Source organism: Mobula hypostoma, chromosome 23 (assembly GCF_963921235.1).
Source record: "Mobula hypostoma chromosome 23, sMobHyp1.1, whole genome shotgun sequence".
Lineage (NCBI taxonomy): Eukaryota > Metazoa > Chordata > Chondrichthyes > Myliobatiformes > Myliobatidae > Mobula > Mobula hypostoma.
In genome coordinates this window covers 36,447,627-36,469,342 of record NC_086119.1, presented here as the reverse complement: position 1 = coordinate 36,469,342, position 21,716 = coordinate 36,447,627, and the positions used below count along the sequence as shown (strand labels likewise).

Sequence of the window (21,716 nt, the reverse complement as noted above, 5' to 3'; positions counted from 1 at the left end):
TTGCCACGGGTGGCAGTGGAGGCCAAGTCATTGGGTATATTTAAGGCAGAGATTGATAGGTATCTGAGTAGCCAGGGCATCAAAGGTTATGGTGAGGAGGCAGGGGAGTGGGACTAAATGGGAGAATGGATCAGCTCATGATAGAATGGTAGAGCAGACTCAATGGGCCGAATGGCCGACTTCTGCTCCTTTGTCTTATGGTCTTAGTTCAAACTCTAATTTGCAGTCATGGGTAGAGCAGTTGCCTCACTAAGCTGTGATTCTTCTAGAATGTTTTCAATGGTATGTTGATAAAAATCAAAGAAGGTCGATGGGAACATGCCCAATTTCATTATCCTTCCAAAATAGAGACTTTGAGGCAGTAGAATATCATTCTCCCTTCTGCAGGGGATTAATTCCTGTGTAAGGTATGACATTCAATTTAAGTCAGCAGAAATACTGATATCATAGTTTGTGGGTTATTCTCATATCTGCTGACCACTGACAGGTGAGAGAACTGCAATATCAAACTGCAAATGCTTCAGTTTTATTATTCTCTGTAAACACTCGCCAGTAATTCAAACATTTAATGTTCACTGTCTGTTCTCCTTTTCATTTGATGGCCCTCTTGACCGTATTTGTCCTATTGATCCAGCTGAGTAAATCTTGAAGAAGACAGCACTTTCTGACACAGACTCCCCACAGCTACTGCTGCCATGGCTCTCTTCCTGTGCTTATTTGTGAACTATTTACCAGCTTGGATTGCATTTAATTTTTGAACACAAACTGCGCAAATGTTTTCCAATCACAAACATGAGGGAATCTGCAGATGCTGGAAATCCAAGCATTACACATCAAATGCTGGAGGTACTCAGCAGGTCAGGCAGCATCTATGGAAAAGAGTGAACAGTTGACATTTTGGGTGGAGATGCTGCTTCCGAACTCCTATGTAGCACACGCCCGGTGAAGGTAGACACTGAAAAAGAATTGGCTTCTGTGAAGCATTGTCATCAACAACGGGGGGGGGGGGGCTGCTGTTCTTTGATGAGTCGGTGGGGGGAAGATGCAATTTAATCATGGAAATAAAAAGGGGATATTCAGAATAATGGCATTCTTTTCACTTGATTATGAAAGAATTTTGTATGAGATATGGGTCATAGATATTTAATGATGCCATCATGAAGCAGCAAGATCAAAGTCATGACATATTCCATCAGGGATATTGATATGTGTCATATCACCATAGCATTACTCTTTGAAGATGATTTTACAATTTATCATAACCCAGCTTCAGTTTTCTCCTTTGTATCTCAAGTTGTTTTTCTGAAATAAGTCATGAGTGTCTAAGCACAGGGGTGGCAACCCTTTATGAAAGCATATGCCCAAAATTGCTATAATTTTCTTAACTTGTCTCCCGTGCCATGGTAATTTTGAGCAGAGGTTATCATTAATGAGTTTACAACAATAATTATGTATTTTTTAAGAAAGTGATTAGCCCTGTTACTAATTTATATACAGTCAGTTTTACTATTGATAAAAGTATAAGAGACTGAAATAAATGAGACATTTTAGAAAGCCTGTTTAAAAGTAACCTTTTAAACGGACAATTAAAAACTACACTGGTGTCTCTCACTACTTTTTCCTATGCTACACCGATAACTGCATTGGTATTGCTTCCTGCATTAACTTTGCCACCAACTTCTGCCCTGCCCTCAAATTTACATAGTCCATTTCCACTACCTCCCTCCCCTTTCTTGATCTGTCTCTATCTAGGGAGACCACTTCGAGCACCTTCACTCCATCTGCCAAAAAAAGCGGTATCTCTCAGTGGCCAACCATTTCAATTCTACTTCCCATTTTTATTCCGAGATGTCAGTCTATGGTGGCCTCTATTGCCGCAATGAGGCCACATTCCGAATGGAGGATCAACACCTTGTATTCTGTCTGGGTATCTTCTAACCTGATGGCATGAGCATCGATCCCTCAAACATCCAGTAATTTGCCCTCTCTCTCCCCCCACTTCTCCATTCCAGTTTTTCCCCCCTCTCTGCTGCCCATCACCTCCCTCTGGTGCTCCGTTCCCTCCCTTTCTTCCATGGTCATACCCTCTCCTATCAGATTTCCCCTTCTCCAGCCCTTTATTTTCACCAATCAACTTCCCAACTCTACTTCACCCCTCCCTCACTCCTGGTTTCACCTATCACCTACCACCTTGTTCTTCTTCCTCCCCTCCCCCCCCAACCTTCTTACTCTGACTCATCATTTTCCCCCACTACTAATAAAGAGTTTATGCCCGAAATGTCAACTGTTTATTCTTTTCCATATTAATCCAAATTCTAGTGCTTTTTCATTAAAAACTCAAAAGAGAAAATAAGCTCATTTTACTCCAAGTGAGACTTTTTTGTTATTCCAGTGCTAATGACGTATTTTATATCTGGCTTGTATTTGATTGTTTTGAGAACTGTGTTGTGATAGTTTCATCAGTAAGTCTAATCTATATACAGAGAACTAGCCAAGTTCATCATGATGTATGTCAGTGAAAATACTCTAAATATTGCTATTGCATGGTTTTTCAAATAGTTGAAAGTTTCAGGATGGAACTCCATAGTTTCTAAAATAAATTCCAGAGATACTGAGATACACAGAGCATTTACCATTATACTCAGACCCTGCATAGTGCTGATGCGTTACAACATGGTTACTTTCTTGAAATATTTAAAAATAACAAAAATTCAATTCTGAACAACACTTAAAACTTGGGCGGCCACCATCAAACAGTCAATCAGCCAATGAGAGTGCTTTACATACGCTCTGATTCACTCACAATCAATTGCGTATTAGTTCACGCTGTCTTCCCGGCGTGTGCAAACGTTTTTGCTCCATCTCCAATTTATTCCTTTTTTTTTCTTCACCCGTAATGTCTGGGAAAAGCATCAACATGGATGTGAAACTGCAAGTGGTACAACGTTTGGAAGCTGGTGAGTATCGGCACCTCTTTGAAATTGGCTACATTGACAATCAGAACAATTATATAAAAAATGCAGACTAGATGAAAGCTTCCTCAATGATGACCTCAAAGTTATCGTCAACAGAGGTGACTCATTCAAGGAGCCCTTTGCTTGGAAAATAGACTAAGTATATGGGTGGATGACCAAGCACAATGAAACATGCCCCTTAGCCAGCTAACAATAATGGAAAAGGTGGAAATCATCTTCAATCATATTCAAGAAGATGATACATGGTAACATTCACAGCCAGCAGTTGTTGGTTTGATAGATTTAAATGGAGCAGTAACCTCCACAGCACATGTATCTCTGGTGAAGTGGCCAGTGCAGACAGCAAAGCAGCACGGGACTTTCCTCCAACACTGGAGGTCATATTCAAAAAGGCTGATTATTCTCCTGAGCTTGTCTTCAATGTGGATGAAATGAGCCTATTTTGGAAAAAAATGCCTTCTCGTACTTTCATCTCCCGAGAAGGGAAACGTGTATCTGGGTTCGAGACTGCAAAGGACCAGTTAACTCTCTTGCCAGAAGGCAATGCTAAAGGTGACTTTAACTTAAAGTCTATGATTGTGTATCGCTCTGCAACACCACGAGCAATGAAAGGAGTTTTAAAGTCAAGTCTACCAGTGATTTGGAAATCAAAGTCTGGGTGACAATTGATGTTTTCCAAAAGCATTGTTGTGGCTGCATAATGCCCAGGCCACGCTGAGAATCTTGACGTGCTTCGGACCTGCATTCCTCTAGAAATGGTTTACCTTCCGCCCAACGCCTCTTCATTACTCCATCCAATAAATCAAAAAGTAATATTGAATTTTAAAGCCTACTACCTCTTGCACATTCAAGCAACTTGCTTGTCTTGACCTTTTTGTTTCCTCTACAATCCATCAGACAATTTTGGAAAAACTACAATGTCATGAAAGCTGTGGACAATATCAGAGCAGCCTGGGGATGAAGTAACTTCAAACTGCATGACTGGAGTGTGGAAGAGCTATGGCCAGCAACCTGCAGCGACATCCTAGGATTTCAGGTGGAACCAGTCAGTCAAAACATTGTTGAACTGCCCAATGAAGTGGTATTGGAGGATGTTAATGGTGATGTTGAAGAGTTGCTGCATTCTCATGGTGAGAGCCTCAACAATGAAGTGCTTTGAGAATTGACAGAGCAGCGCGTCCTGGGTAAATCTGAGGACATGGAGAAGAGACACCAGCAAGAAGCCTCCCACAAGATTCCTCTGCACTAACATCACCACGATCTCACAAGTCATGGACCAGTTCATCGATAATGACCCTGACTGGGAGCGAAGCAATAAAGGAAAGAGAGGTGTGCGCGACATGATTTCCTACTACTGTGAACTGCTTCATGAGAGGAAACTTGAGGAAAGGCAGTCAAATCTCGACACCTACTTGAAGAAGAAGCCAAAGTTAGAGGAGGACCCACAGCCTGATTTCCACCCCCCCCCGCCACAAGATGTAACCACCACCCGCTTCCCTCCACTGCTGCTGCGGCGATGTGTTGCTGCTCCACTGATGTACAGGTTAGGCCTGTTTGCGTGTTTGTTACTCCACAAATTACTATGCATATATAAAATAATATATCATATCTCAGTTTTGTTTTTTTTATAAGTCAGGCACACGTCCATTCATGTAATGTTCTTAGGACTCCACATCGCCAGATTTACATAGTGCTCCACCTCCAAGGAGTGCATCCTCAGCATTAAGTGGGGTCGACTGTATTAACAGAAGCAACAGAAAAAAATATAAACAGAGTGAAGTCAATGCCTACTAGCCCAACAGTTTACTTTTCAGATACTGATGGTACACCAGGTCTGTGTGGGTTTTATAAAATATCATCTAATGTCACATGCTCTTGCAACAATATAACTGGTGCCAAGCCAATGTGAGGTGTCTCCTGTGAAAACACCTCACTGCTCATGGGTTTTTAAAAATCATTCGCTGCTTCATTTGGCAGTCAAGATAACCATTGTCGATTTTGAGTGTTTTAAAGAATCGATGGGCAACACGGCAGACTGCGTACCAACAAACTTATGCCATTGTGGGCACTTGTGCCATTGGTTTACCACCCCTGGTAAGGGATGCGTGCATTCTATAGATACTTTGCATTTGCTGAGAGTGACCATTGGGCAGAGGTATACCTGGAAGTAAGTTGTGCTTTAGCTGAGATGACTGCTTTAAGACTCTGTTTAGCTTGGGGAGCAGATGGAAAGACAGGAAGTAATGAAGAGTTCAGAAAGACTGAATCCTGTGTAGCTGTGAAGCAATGGAAAGAGAGGGCATGGTCCATACGATGCACTACACTGCAGAATGGATATACATCTGTAAATTTGCCTGGTTTGGATCTGGGTTGGTTGTTGTGGTTCTAGGCAAGACTGCTGCATACCTTCTGCTGATCTAAGCATTCTGTGGTCATACTTCAATACATCCAGGTTTCTCATTGCCATTATAAGGGATCTATGTCCCTTGACTGAAGCTGATAGAACATTAAATGATTCATCTTATAAACTGAGCATCACCTTTTGACCTTCTGGTATACTAATTTAGTCTCTCTCCAAGAAGTGCTTTGTAGTATATTTAATATTTCAGTAATATTTAAGTAATTTTGTAAATATATTGTTTGATAAAGCACTCTTCGTTTACATAATTCAGTTTGGCATACTTAATGTCACCACGTCAAATGTGAGCACCACATTAAAAGAAAAGGAAAGTTAAACTAAGTAAGCCCATTTCCCAGCTCCCATGTTTTTCTTGATTAGTTTCTGGAGTTACAAAACATAACAGTGGCGATGAGGAAATTTAAAAATGTACCTGAGGTGACTACCAACCTGTTAAGTGTTGTGATGTGAGAGAGATGATCAAATTTTTTAAAAGGCAGAAAATGGATCAAGTTTACAAGCAATTGGTACAGCCACAGGTTCATAAACAGTGAGGAGTGGATGATAATCCTAAATTTAAAAAAATTGCTGGCTGTATCAGAAAGCTAGACACTTTTTAGATTTAGATTATGAGAACACTCAGTCCTCTTTTATTGTCATTTATAAATGCATACATGCATTAAGAAATGATACAATGTTTCTCCGGAGTGATATCACAGAAAACAAGACAGACCAAAGACTAACACTGACAGAACCACATAATTATAACATATAGTTACAACAGTGCAAAGCAATACCATAATTTGATGAAGAATAGTCCATAGGCACAGTAATAAAAAAAAAGTCTCAAAGTCCCAAGTCGATCGACTCCTGAGTTCCCGATAGCAGGCGGCAAAAGGGAGAAACTCCCTGCCATAAACCTCCAGGCACCGTCAACTTGCCGATACCTTGGAAGCAGCCGACCCTGAGTCCATCCATCCGAAAACTCTGAGCTTCCGAGCAGCCTCCCGAGTGCCATCCTCTGCCGAGCGCCTTTGACCTCTCCCCAGCCGCTGAAACACACAAAGCCGAGGATTTCGAGGCCTTCAGCTCCAGAGGTTCCGGTTACCACACAGTAGCAGTGGTAGCAAAGCAGACATTTCAGAAGTTTTCCAGATGTTCTGCTGTGCTCTTGCATCTGTCTCCATCAAATCAGGATTGTGCACGGTCCCCTACTTGACAAATAACAGATATTCATTACTGAAGTGGTCGCGCGCTGCGGTCTTTTGACTGCACAACACATAACTGGATGATGTATACTGAATGAATTGAGGAATATACTGAATGAATTGAGGAATACTTTGAAACAAATGAAATAGCCAATGAAAAGTGAGTGCCAAGTACAATTAGATGGGGGGGGGGTTTAACTGCTCCAACCAAATCAACCAAAATTAGCTTTCCTGCCATTGTGAAAATAATGCAGGGACATTCAGGACCAAAACCATTGTTAACTAAGGAACACTTGCGGTCTCATAAGCAGAATCAAAGGGAAGGATGTCCATTTCTGTTTGTGATTGAACTGGAGAAATTGTCTGAACATTGTTATTTCAGTGATGGGCTTAATGATGCACTGAGAGGTTGTTTAGTTTGTAGAATCTTACAAGAAAGCATTCAAAACCAGCTCTCATCTCGTCAAGTCAAGTCACTTTTTGTCATTTTGACCATGACTGCTGGTACAGTACACAGTAAAAACAAGAAGTTTTCAGGATTATGGTGCTACATGAACAATATAAAAACTACACAACTATGTAAAACAACACAAGACTACACTAGACTACAGACCTACCCAGGACTGCATAAAGTGCACAAAACAGTGCAGGCATTACAATAAGTAATACACAAGACAATAGGCACAGTAGAGGGCAGTAGGTTGGTGTCAGTCCAGGCCCTGAGTATTGAAGAGTCTGATGGCTTGGGGGAAGAAACTGTTAGTCTGGTCACGAGAGCCCGAATACTTCAGTGCCTTTGGCCAGACAGCAGGAGGGAGAAGAGTTTGTATGAGGGGTGCGTACCCTTCATAATGCTGTTTGTTTTACAGATGCAGTGTGTGGTGTAAATGTCTGTAATGGCGGGAAGAGAGACCCTAATGATCTTCTCAGCTGACCTCACTATCCACTGCAGGGCCTTGTAATCTGAGACGGTGCAATTTCTGATGCAGCTGCTCAGGATGCTCTCAGTACAACCTCTGTAGAATGTGGTGAGGATGGGGGGTGGGAGATGGACTTTTCTCAGCCCTCGCAGAAAGTAGAGGCGCTGCTGGGCTTTCTTTGCTATGGAGCCGGTGTTGAGGGACCAGGTGAGATTCTTCGCCAGGTGAACACCAAGAAATTTGGTGCTCTTAACGATCTCTACGGAGGAGTCGTCGATGTTCAGTGGAGAGTGGTCGTTCCATGTCCTCCTGAAGTCAACAACCATCTCTTTTGTTTTGTTCATATTCAGAGACAGGTTGTTGGCTCTGCATCAGTCCATTAGCCGCAGCACCTCCTCCCTGTATGCTGACTCGTTCTTGCTGATGACACAACCGTGGTGGGTCTCATCGGCGAACTTGATGATGTGGTTCAAGCTGTGTATTGCTGCACAGTTGTGGGTCAGCAGAGTGAACAGCAGTGGACTGAGTACACAGCCCTGGGGGGGCCCCGTGCTCAGTATGACGGTGTTGGAGATGTTGCTTCCAATCCAGCCTGACTGAGGTCTCCCAGTCAGGAAGTCTAGGATCCAGTTGCAGAGGGAGGTGTTCAGGCCCAGTAGGCTCAGCTTTCCAATCAGTTTTTGAGGAATAATTGTGTTGAGTGCTGAACTGAAGTCTATGAACAGCATTTGAACGTATGTGTCTCTTTTGTCCAGGTGGAGGGTGATGGCAATGGTGTCGTCTGTTGAACTGTTAGGATGGTACACGAACTGCAGGGGGTCCAGTGAGGGGGGCAGCAGGGTCTTGATGTGCCTCATGATGAGCCTCTCAAAACACTTCATGATGATGGATGTGAGTGCAACGGGATGGTAGTCATTGAGGCAGGACACTGAAGACTTCTTCAGCACGGGGACGATGTATGGTGGCCTTGAAGCACATAGGGATGACAGCGCTGTCCAGGGAGATGTTGAAGATGTCATTAAGAATCTCAGCTAGCTGGTCTGCACATCCTGTAACCACTCTGCCAGGAATAATCTAAAGCACAACTCACATTTAAAAGAGCAGTTGAAATTGCTGGATCAATGGAAACAGTCAGGAATGAAAATGAGCATAGACAAATATGCAACATCTGAACAGAAACCTGCCTGGCCAAACAAATTGAGTTACCAATGCAGCAGGAGCTCACATACACCAGACCAATGCAACAAAGTAGGACATGTACAAAGAGCAAGTCAAGCAGACGAAAATAAATAGGCTGCACAGCGAAGAGAAACTTAAAAAGTTGTTGCAGTTTCAAATCTGCTAATGATGAGAGTGGTGCAGGACTAGGTAGCCTTGAGATTTTTCACGTGAGAAGTGAAAACTAACAAGAGCCAATCAATATTGCGTACACCAGAAGTGAACGTATTTTAATTAAAATGGAATTGGACACTGGCTCAACTGTTTGTCATTCCACAAAATGAGTTTTAATGGCATTTAAAAGGTATTGAACTGAAGCCTGCAGATTTCAAACTAAGAATTTAGTTTGCTATGGAAATGACATTTGTAACAGTGAAATAAAACAACCAGCAAACCACATTTGGTCTGTGTCTGGTGAAAACAAAAAAGCCGGCATTGTGGGGTTGTGATCGGCTGAGACAACTACAACTTGATTGGAGATCCACCCACCATTTTCATGCCACATCCCCTGCAATAGTCATCTGAAAGCAAATTAGGAAAGTACTGGATGATGCCACAGCAGTTCTCAAGGTTGACTTTGGAAAATTCAGACCTGTCAAGGGTAAAATTGTGTTAAATGAATATGCAGCACCTAAATTTTACAAAGTCCATGTGGTTCATTATACCACCTTTGATAATATTGCCAGTGAGTGAGATTGCATGGAGGCTGAAAGAATTCTTTCCAAGTTCAGTGAAACCCACAGGAAATGCCAGTGGTCCCAGTAGCCAAGAAGGATGGTTCTGTCAGGATCTGTGGTGATTTTAAGCTCGCCATCAACCCAGTACTGAAAGTAGATCAATACCTGCTGCCAACGATGGAGGATACCTGTGCAAACCTTTCTGGAGGAAAACATTTCAGCAAAGTGGACTTGGCTCAGGTCAACCTACAGATGAAAATGGAAGAAGAGTCCAAAGTGTTTCTCACCATAAACACTCAGAGGACTTTATTGCTCCAATAGGCTTGTATTTTGAGTAACATCTGCCAGAAAGCTATGGACTATGGTGCTGCAAACCTGCCCAGGAACTCTGTGTTACCTGGATGACATCATTATTACCATGAGGGAGATGAGGAACACCTTAAAAATATCAAGACCGTGTTGAAAAGGTTGGAAGGATATGGGCTCAGGGCGACGCAACAGCTATGAATTATTTAAACCAAGCATCACCTACTGTGGTCATGCCATTGATGCACAAGATGTACACAGTGTGCTGACAAAACTCGTGGTAGATGCCCCAAGGCCAAAGGATGTGTTACAGTTGCAGTCCTTTTCAGGATTTGTCAGTTACTATAACAGGTTCTGCCAAACCTGGCTACAGTGCTCCACCTCGTGAACTCATTACAACAGGTTGGGAAGAAATGGTAATGGACAAAGCAGCATTTGATAGTTTTCCAAACGGCAAAGGAAAAGATGACATCAGACTGTGTACTGACACATTATGATCCACATTGCCCAGTGAAGCTTGCCTTGTGATAAAGTTGCAGTCATGTCACAAGTTATCAGTGATGCAAGTGAACTTTGCATTTGCATCATGTCCCCTTACTGCTGCAGGGAAAAAAAAATATGCAAAGGATTGACAGAAGCTTTGAGTGCAGTTTAAGGTTAAAACATTTCAACCAGTTCTTACCTGGGAGAGAGTTTATGCTCATTACTGGTCAGTAACCACTGGCATCCTTTTCAATCTGCAGAAGCACTCACCACAGCAGCAGCACGATTGGAGAGATTGGCTCTCTTTCTTCACGGATGAAGTGACAAGATTGAAATCAAGAGGATGACTAATTATGGAAAAGATGATAGATTGACCAGTTTACTCTGGGTGTGGGGGGGAGGGGGTGTGGAGGAAGGAGATATCTTAAAAAAATTTACAAAAGAGGACACTCCTATTGATGTTTTCTCCCTAATGCATATTGAAAGCCTCCCTACAATGGCAAAGATAATCTACAGGGAAACCAAAGGCAAAAAAAAACTCTAAATAGCAAAATGGCTGGAAAGTGGAGCAGAAATTCCAGTTCCCCGATTTTTTTTTTTCTTATTCTTTGTGCGCCCCCCCCCCCCCCCAGGTGCTGGGATGAACTTGCCCTTCCAGCTTAAGATGGTGCTGGTAAAGCACAGCGATGCCCTGCTGATGACAAACTGAACCATAAATTATTGTATTAATCACACTTTCTCTCTATACGATCACGGCAATCAGATGCTTTTAACTTCCCTTTCAGAGTTGAGCCTTTGAACCACTTGTAAGAACTGGATTTTTTTGCGCTGTGAACTGAAGTCTTAAGGGTCGAAGGTGGTTGCAATGCATGTGTACAGGCCAAATCAAGGCGGCAGGGCTTGTGACCAATAGCAGGGAATGCATCAATGTTTGGCCATTACTGGAGCGAAGTTGGAGGTGATTTGATGCAGCAGAACTAAGTGGAGGTGAGGCGGCTGGGCCTGGGCCTGAGAGTGAGGAATGACCCAAGGTTTGATCAATTCAAGTGCTGGGCCAAATTAAATAGGTCGGGGTGTCAGGGCCAGGGGTGAGGGATGGCCAATGTTCAGCTCACTATTCCTTAAGGTTTACTTGTCTCTGCACTGAACTAAGGCTGTGGCCTACAACTGCGACAATGAGGCGGGAGGAGAAGATGGCAGCATGACGCAGCTCACCGCAGGCACTCCGGTGGTGATGTCTGTTATCTGTCAAGTAGGGTGCCTTGCACAATCCTGATTTGATGGAGACAGACATGAGAGCACGGAGGAACAACTGGTGAAATTCTGAAATGCCTGCTTCGCTACCGCTGCTACTGTGTGATCCAGAATCTCTGGAGGGGAAGGCCCCAAATCCTCAGCTTTGCTTGTTGCTCAGCAGCTGGGGCAGGGTCGAAGTGCTCGGCAGAGGATGGTGCTCGGTGCTGGAGGCTCAAGGTTTTTGGACGGACTCGAGTCCGCTGCGGTCGGGCGCTTCCAATGGTGCGGCACTGGCAAGTTTGCGGTGCTTGGAGGCTCATGGCAGGGAGAGTTTCTCCCTTCTACCGTCTGTATGAGATGATGAGGCTATCGGAACTTTGAGACGTTTTTTTACCGCGCCCATGGTCTGCTCTTTATCAAATGGTATTGCTTTGCACTGTTGTAACTATATGTTATAATTATGTGGTTTTGTAAGTTTTATTCTTGGTTTGTCTTGTGTTTCTTCTGATTTCATTCTAGAGGAACATTGTATCATTTTTTTTTTAATGCATGCATTTCTAAATGACAATAAACGAGGACTGAGTGTCCTCATCTATCTAAATCTAATTGGCTCCCGAATTGGCTGCAGTGATGTCTGGCTTCCTGGCTGTGGATTCGCTTTTGTGAACTTCAGTTCTGAATGTTATTTGCTTGCTTTTATTGATTAAATGATCTTTTTTCCCCCTGCACATTGGGTGTTTGATGGACTTATTTTTATGGATTCTATTGGGCTGCTTTGTTTTGTGGCTGCCTGTAAGGAGACATGTATGGAGGTTGTGTATAGTGTATGTACTGTGGTAATAAATACTCTTTGAACTTAGGGGTTGCATTATGTGGGGATTGAGTTGTTGTACTATCCATGCTGAAAGATGGGTGTTGGAGGAGTTGCATGCCAGTCATCGAAGGTGTGGCTAAAATGAAAGTATTGGCTCAAAGCTTTGTCTGGTGGCCTGGGATGGACCAGCTGTTATGGGATGCCAGGGTGTCCAGAAGATGCCAAGAGTAGTGCCCCTCCATTCCTGGGAATGACCTGCATTGTCCTGGCAGAGGATGCATGTGGGTTTTGCCAGACTGTTTATGGGCACAGATTTCTCGGTTGTAGTGGATGTAGCCACAAAGTGGCCAGAAGTGTTCCTGATAGCCTCCACTACAGCCTCTCATAGTGCTGATGTGTTGAGAAGTCTCTTCTCAAGGTCTGGTGTTCCAGAACGCTTAGTGACAATGGACCACAGTTTGCTGCTGAACAGTTTCAGTGATTCCTGAAAATGAATGGAATAAGACGCATTGTATCTGCACTATACTGCCCAGCTGTAAATGGCCCGGTGGAAAAGTTTGTCTGGGGTCTAAAGAACACACTGCAAGAAGTGTTTTGTTATGTTATGATTGCACTGCTCCTGGGAAACACTATCTCATTCTGCCCTGCAGAGCTGATGTACGGTTAGAATAACAATAAAGTTTTTGATCTTTCAGTTTTTGAATCAGCTGAACGCACTACACTGACACTGAAGTAGAAGCTGGCCAAGTTCCTCCTTGCATATTGCAATACAGCACACTCCACAACCAGCAAACGACCAGCTATGTTGGTCCTGAGTCATCTCTTGTGCTCACGGCTGAATCTCCTCAAACACTTAGAAAGAGTATGCAGGACAAACAGCTGAGACAAATTGAGGCCTCAAATGAGGAGGTTTGATGTTCCACTTCTATATGAGCAGTCCTGGTGAGGGACTACAGAGGTGATCAAAAGTGGGAACTTGGAAAGATTAAAGACATGGAAAGTGGAAATTTACAGCACATAACAGGCCCTTCGGCCCACAATGTTGTGACGACAATGTAACCTACTCTAGAAACTGCCTAGAATTTCCCTACCGCATAGCCCTCTGTTTTTCTAAACTCCATGGGACCTATCTAAGAGTCTCCTAAAAGAGAACAGAACTGGACCACAGTAGAGATTCCTACACAGATTGCATGTGATGTCAGCTGGAGATGACATGTCAATCAGTTGAGGAGGGCAGAGTCAACTGTTGGAGAAGAAGGGTGTCCTGACCTGTCAGAACCACATCCTGCACTCCCAGAGTCAATTCCTACAATCACTCTGGAGGAGGCTCCGGAACCTGAGGTTGTTTCACAGCCGCAAGTCTCTCTTGCTGAGCAGTGTCTCCCGCCCCCCACCCCCAAACCCAGGAAAGGTTTCATTCCACAAGAAAAAGAAATCCTCCACAACAATTGAATCTTTAGGCCTGAATGGCACAATTTAAAATTTATTCTGTAGCTGTATTATATACTAGACTGTATATGATGCATTCTATATTGAGTGAGTTTATTGTTAAGCAGGGAGGTGTGTTGTATTTAATATTTCAGTAATATTTGAATAACATTGTAAATATTTGATTAAGAATTCTTTGTTGACATAATTCATTGAGCTATATGTACAAAGTACATGAATGTTGTTTCATACCACCACCATATCTTTTGTGTGTGCCTCACTTAAAACAAAACTAAGCACATGCATCTGTTTCTTTTTGTTCAATTATTTTTGGAGTTACCAAACAAAATACTCACTGTATCCTTTGCCCTGTTTAATCAAGAACCTATCAACTTCCGCTTTAAATATGCTCACTGACTTGGCCTCTGTGTCAGCCCGTGGCAGTGAATTCCACAGATTCGCCATCCTCTGGCTACAGAAATTCCTCCTCGTCTCTGTTCTAAATGGACGTCCCTCTATTCCTACACAGTGAAGGTTGCATCTGAAGTCACCTGGAGACGACACTTCGATCAGTTGAGGGCAGAGTCACTTGCTCGAGAGGAAAGGTGGCTGGAGATGTCAGAACCAATTCCTGCAGTCCCAGAGTCAGCTCCTACAACCATCATGGAGGAGGCTCCAGAACCTGAAATTGTTTCACAGCCACAAGGCTCACCTGCCAGCCAGAGTGAACACCACCACCCCCCCCCCCCCATCCCACCTTGTCAGGAATGACATTACCCCTACAAGAAAAGAAAGTGCCCATAGCGATTAAATCCTTAGGCCTGATTTAGACAATTTAAAATTGACTATGTTGATGTCTATCATAGTGTATTATATAGTATACTGTATATTTAGGACTAGAGACAATGCATTACATATTTGAGTTAAGATGCATTCTAAATTGAGTTGAGTTTATAGCTAAACAGGGAGAAGTGTAGTGTTTCAGTCGTACTTGAGTAATATTGTAAATGTATTGTTGTGTAAGCATTCTTTGTTTTTATAATTCATTATGGGTTGTATGTAAAAGTACTTGAATGCCATAAGTCATTACACCACCACATCATATGTGAGTGCCTCACTTAAGAAATAAAGGAAATAAAAACAAAGTAGTCTAATACCCCCAGCTCCTGTGACATCTTTTTTTCTTTTGATTAGTTTCTTGCATTACAAAACACAAGATGCTTTAAAATTCCAAATTCCGTTTTGCATTGCTATTTTAAATTGAATGTCTATTAGCATCGGTCAGAGCTGAAGAAGCCAAAAGAGCAATATTAATCTCTGCCTGCTGAAATGTGACTGTCTCAAGCTCCTGTAATTGTATTTGTTATCAATCACTATGCACATAATTCCCATTAACGTATTGGTCATTTGCTATCGTCAATAACTATATCGATTTAAGTTAGCAAATATGTATAAAAGTAAATCTTGGTCTTTTTCTATTTGTACCAATGTTGATAGATTTCATTTAGTGCCTTTTCTGATTGCTTTTATCAGTACATATCAGTTTAACCAGTTGAGCTGTGGATTTTGTGTAGGTCTGTTAGTGGTTGATTGCAGTGAATTAATAATGTAGAGAGTTCCAGGGAATGTCAATTTGCAATATGATTGTTTGAAGAATACATGTGGCATGAGCATGCACAACAGGGATTATAAATGTGGTTATTGAACAATCTGCTATGTTCTTTATTGGACTGGCCTTTCAACAGCTGCATTGCAATTGATCTTGCACCTTCAGATGCCAGTTCCGCAGTAGCTAACTCACTTCTGCTCCAGATTAATAACAGCTTGGTCTTAAATCAGAATGACTGATGACAATTGAATGGATGATGCAATTAACCCCTGACCTCTAACAAGTGCTTGTGCTCTTATTGGTTACTTACCGCAGACCGTGTGATGCAAAGAGACCAAGGGCTTTGGTCAGGCATGCGTTCGTCACTTCCACTGCGATGGCTTCAAGTTTTATTGGTTGTGAAAGCAACATTTGCCGCCTTAAAGTTCCTGACATGAACTTTCATATAGCCCACGCAATCATTCCAACAAAATCATCTTTGCGGATCTGTGAAGCTGTGTCCATAGTCTATAGGCAGCAAATACTGGAGAAGGGATACAGCAGCAATACAGGATTCAGGGTTGAGGAATTATACCCTTCCTAAAAATAATTCACGCAAATAATACTTGGGAGTAAAAGGTTTAAGTATTGAAAATCAGAACTCAGTAATCCTGCTATTTGGTTTTCTGAAAACAATGCTTTTCAGCAAAATATGCTGCTAGTTGGTTATAGGAATTAATATGTGAATTAATTTGTGAAACATGTTATCATAGGCTGAGATTAGGATTTGGAATTTTTCCCAGACTGGGAAGGATTTGAATGTTCATCTGGGCCAGGAGACAGAGCTGGTGTAACTACCTGGGATGTAAGGAACAGATGGTCTAAGGCACTGTAAATGCCTCTGAGGCAGTCTCTCAGGATCACGGATGACTGATTTCCACTGCTGTTCCCATTTGACTGATGAAGCCAAAGGGAGACCAATTGAATCTACCAGATTTTGGGCAAGGATAGTCTGGGGCATCACTTGTGATCTCGCGTGCTTATTCTACCTTTTGCCCAGGGTTTCTGTGGTGCTTCTGAAGCACGACTGTGCTGGCTAATTTTTTCTAAGTGATTGTGGGCCAGGGATGCCCAGGAGTCAAGATATTGCGATTTGAAGAGGCGCTGGCATATTCATTAGTCTTTTCCTCTGTCATTACCTGACTGAGAACAGTGTCTGCTTTGGGAGTCTAATATGGGAAATGCATACAATGTGGTCTGCCCAGTAAAGCTAAATGTAATTAGAAGCCCAAAATGAGCTGCTGGAGGAACTTGGCGGGTCAGGTGGCCTCTGAAGGGAAGTGAATGGTCGAAACTTCAAATGGAGTTCCCTCAATTGGATTGAAAGTGTAAAGCGAAGATGGCTGCTACAAAAAGGTGAAGGTCCAGGAGTAGGGCAAGACCTGACAAGTGTGAGGTGGATCCAGGTGAGTAGAGTTTGATTGACAGGAGTCAGGGTGGAGATAATGAGGGGTGATTGGAGACAACAAATGTTTGCAGATTGTGGAATCTGATAAAAGAAGGTGAAGAGCAGGGGTCCCCAACCTTTTTCGCACTGCGGACCGATTTCATATTGACAATATTCTTGCGGGACCGGCGGGGAGTGGGTAGGGTTGTCAACGGACAAGAGTAGCAGTCAAATACACTGGGTTTTCCCCGAGAAAGACTACAATGACCACGAGGCCTTGCGCGGGCACCAGTGCGCATGCGTGTACGATTTTTTCTACAAATCGTTTTTGGCGATTCTGCTCGGGGGGGGGTGTTAATCACGACCGGAATATAGATGATAATTAGCTAATACACTTAATTTTGTTTCTAAAAGGGTTTATCTAACGAATTTAATATTAAACACAGCGCATATTTTCCTCGCATAAATATAGTGATAAGTCAATTATCAGGGGAGTTCAGGGGAGCTTGAAGTAAATGTTGAACGAACTTCCAGTAGAAGTGGTAGAGGAGGTTCAATACTATCATTTAAAGACAAATTGAATAGGTATATGGACAGGAAAGGAATGGAGGGTTATGGGCTGAGTGCAAGTCGGTGGGACTTGGTGAGAGTAAGCGTTTGGCACAGGCTAGAAGGGCAAAGATAGCCTGTTTCCGTGCTGTAATTGTTATATAGTTATATAAGTCAATAGCATCATAACATTTTAAGTATCTTTTGGATATTAAATACGCAGCACATATTTTCCCCGTATGAACATATAAAATCATTGCAACACACCAATATCGCTGAATCAGTGGGAGCCCTGGGATTGTTTTCCTGCAACAACACGGTCCTATCGAGGGGTGATGGGAGACAGCGATACTCGAACGTAGTTCCTAATGTCTAGTCTATTCTGCAATTTAGTTTTCATTGCATTCATTGCAGAGATACGTTGGAAATGGAAGCAACGTTTTCAGTGCTTTCGTGGCTATCTCAGGATATTTAGCCTTGATTTTGATCCATAATGCTGGCAGAGATATTATGTCAAACATACTTTTCAGCCTGCCGTCATTTGCAAGCTTGAGGAGTTGATCTTCTTCCCGCGCTGACATGGATGATGCGCGGGCAATGACCTCGCATGTGTAATGGCTCAACAGTGGGCGTGACAGGGAATGAGGAAAGGTACAGCTGACTCCTATCGCCAAATCACATCGTTTCCTCGCGGCCCGGTAGAGCAATCTCTGCGGCCCGGTGGTTGGGGACCGCTGGTGAAGAGGAACCAAGTTAAGAAGGTAAGGTTAGGCAGATGGGGAATTGGACCCTATGGGAGGAGTCTGTGGGTGATTTGCAGATGGAGATCTGGGGGGGGAAGTGGGCGATGGAAGCTGAGGCATGATTTGAGATATATATATATTGGTAAATCAGGAGAGAGGAAGCAAAAAGCGGTGGGGTGGTGGTGGGGAATCAAGTTACCTGAAACAAGAGTTCAGTGTTCATGCTGTTGAGTTGTTGCCAACCCAGGCAGAATATGAGATGCTACTCATCTTGTTTATGTTCAGCCTCGTCCTGAGCAATGGAGGCACCTGAGAACAGACAGGTCCGTGTGGGAATGGAAAAGGAAATTAAGATGGCTTTTACTTGGAAACTCTAGATGGCCATTGTATACCAAAGTGCAGCTGTGTGGCAAAATAGTTGCCTAGTCTGTGCTTGGTCCACCAGTGTCAAGAAAGCCACACCATGAGCACCAGAAGCAATAGACAAGATTGGAAGAGGTGTACATGAATCTCTGCTTCAATAGGAGTTTCCTAGTCGGCAGTGAAGGAGGAGGTGCAAGGACAGGTTTTGCATCCCTTGCAATCTTAAGTGATTGTGCTTTTGGAATGAGAGAACCAGCAGTCATGAACAGTGTGGTCATTGTGGAAGAAAGGGGTGGGGAGGGGAAGATGGCCCTAGAGGTTAGACCAGAGCTGACATAAATATCAAAGAATGATGTACTGGTAAGGCAAATGTCAAAGAGCAAGGGAACTCTGTCTGTCCTGTCTGGAAGGAGGTATGGTGAGAGCAGAAGTGAGAGAAATGGAGGAAATGTCGGGGGGGGGGGAGTAGGTGGAGACATGTTTCCTGCAAAAGAACATTGGAAATGGGCTGAAGTGAAAGGGCTTGTCTCCAGACCAGATGTAATGGAGACAAAAAAAAACTAGGGAAAGGGTGCGAGAAATGGAGGAGATGCAGTATGGCCTAGGTAATTATGGAATTCAGTGGGTTTATAGTAAGGGTCAGTGGATAGCTTGCCTCCTGAGATGGAGGTAAACATCAGGAAAGAGAAGAGCTGTTGAAAATAGTGGCAGGTGAATGTGAGGGCAGGATGGAAATTAGTAGAAATTTATGAAATCAATGAGTTCTGCACAGATGCAGGAGGCAGCAGCAATGCAATCATCAAAATATAGTGGAGAAAGAGTTGGGGAGTAGTGCCAGAGCAGGTTTATAACGAACATGCATAGCCAGGGCCCGCCTGAGCACCTGTGGCAATGCACTTGATGTGTATAAAGTGCAGGGAATGAAAAGTTGAGTTGTTGAGTAAACTTGAGTCCCACCAGACAGGGAAGTGTATTAGTAGAGGGAATTAGTTGTATTTATGTTCAAAAAAGAAATGGACAACCCTGACTGTTCCTGATGGTGGGGTGGAGGGGGGTGGGGGAGAGGAAGTGTATAGAAACTGGATGTCTATGGTAACCTGAGGCAGTGGGGCCAGTGATTTGGAAGTTGTTAAAGAATGGAGAGCATGCAAGGTGTCCTGGATGTAGATGACAAGAGACTAGACTGGGGGATGGGGGACAAAATAAATTGAGTGGGGCAAGAGCAAGTAGGAATGGGCCTATAAAGTCTGTCTGTTTGTGAATCTTAGGTAAGAGATACTGTAGTTTCCCATTCTAGGTCTGCTCATTTCTATCAGCTTGGAGGTTGTGAGAGGCAATATCCCAAAGAGTTAACTGTGATAGTCTTGCACATGGTGGCCTTATGATTGTTGGTGGGGATGTGGTCCAGTGATGGGTATGAGGAGATGGTCAAGAGTTTCCATCTTGTCCTGTGCAAGATGGTGATAATTAGGGCCTCAACGTTGGCAGTATTGAAAATAGCCTTTATAGAAGGACTTATTCATTTGCAGCACAATTAATCCACTTTAACTTGGACACAATGCAATGTCTTCAGTAGTGTATTTGTGCACTTGCATAACTAGAGTCAGATTCCTGTACCCAACAGGATATGATTCCTACTGGACTGCAGTTGTGGATTGTCGGTACAGAGTCCATACATCAGCTGCTTTCATGACCTCTTCCTTTAGCAATAGTCAAGGTGTTCTCACTCTCTGGGTCAGTAACTCCTGATTAGCATCCCAATTTTACTTTATCTGTTGACTCAACTGAATTCTGGCCGGAGCGTATTTCTTCACATCTTTCCTCTGAGCTTTGTTGTTGTGACATTCAGAGACCTCGAGCATTTCATCATTATCAAGCTCACATGCCCATTTGTGTGGCACAGATGAACAATTTTGTGGTCAAAACTGCGGATGCAGTATGCAAGGAAATACACTGTACATTGGCATCTGAAACTTACAGAGAGAACTTTGTGCAATCTGTTTTATTTTGCTTTATAACATCAAATAAAGTTGTCAGTGTTTCCCTGTCCCTTCCTAGTAATTAACCTTTCATTTTAATAACTGTGCACTTTGTTATATTCCTGTTGTCTTTGTAATCTAATGACATGTAGAAGAATCACTGTCATACATCAGCCTCTGTGTATGCTCGTGTTGAACCTTTGACCAAAAACCTTTGCAAAAGATCTGTTGGAGTTCCTTCTGCACCATCTTGCTGGATTCTCCTTCAGGATTGAGGACGACTTCAACTCCCGTTCTGAAAACCTGGCAGTCCAGGAGCATGGTTTCTATTTGCACAGTTTGTCTTTTCCACTTTGGTTGGTGCAGTCTTTCATTGATTCCGTTATAGTTATTATTCTGTGGATTTATTGAGTATGCCCTTAAGATAATGAATCTCAGGGGTTGTATCTGGTGACATATGTACTTTGGTTACATATTTACTTTGAACTTTGAAATTCTGAGTTGACTGATAAGGCAAATGAGATGCATGCGAACTCTGCTGTGGAGGTTAGAGTTTGGGATGCAGAAGGCACGGGATAGAGCAGGCAAGTGGACAGTCCCTTTCATTATCCATGCTGGACTTGTGTGCATGCTACTAGTGAATGGGCATTGCAAATACTCCCACCAATTTTGTGAGATTTCAGTATTGATGCAATTTTATTTCTGGCGTCAATGGGGGGGAAAATGTCAAGTAATGATCAAATTCATCAAAGTAAGCCCACTTTTACTCACTTCTGTGTTTTTTAATTCTTAGATTTATGGAAATGAGTCTTCAAATCTGCAGTCTTATGAGCTTAGATTCCCATTGTAAAAGTCACACTTCCGAGTTAGTGCCCTATTACTGAGCATACTTGTACTATAATTTTTAATGGTGTATTTTATTTTCATCTTAAAATGAATGCTGATTCTCAGATCCCCATTACTTGAATTTTGGGGCTACACCCCTGACTGTGTTGTAACTATTGTTCATTATTTTACAGGCAAAGGACAGCGATGATGATGATGAAGTCAGTGTCAATGTGGACAGAGACCACTTCATGGATGAGTTCTTTGAGCAGGTGAGATGGTAGTAATTTGAAGCAAAGAGTTTTAAATATTCAGCGCTACAGAGATTTCATTGCAACTTGAGATGTAGTTGTAAAGATGAATATAATTCAAATGTTTATATTATTGAATGTACTGTATATAGTTGATCATTGTCATCTGAGGCAAGAAAGTTTGTGGTGGGGAAAATTTAGGGAGACCTGTTATCTGTCTCCCTTTTGATCTTTGATAGACACCAATTGGTTTGAGCTCCATTTGCATTCATGTGTACTCAGCAGGCTTGAAGAAAGTGCATGAACTA

General features: G+C 42.8%; 1 protein-coding gene across 3 annotated transcripts in view; it reads left to right on the top strand.

Annotated features, from left to right (window-relative positions):
* Positions 1-21,716, top strand: part of LOC134336652 (syntaxin-1A) — a 338,429-nt gene that overhangs the window by 32,302 nt on the left and 284,411 nt on the right. For all 3 annotated transcript variants that reach the window (XM_063030990.1, XM_063030989.1, XM_063030992.1), the window contains exon 2: positions 21,352-21,429. In XM_063030990.1, coding sequence (XP_062887060.1) covers positions 21,352-21,429 — 78 coding nt within the window. The remainder of the gene's footprint in view (positions 1-21,351; positions 21,430-21,716) is intronic.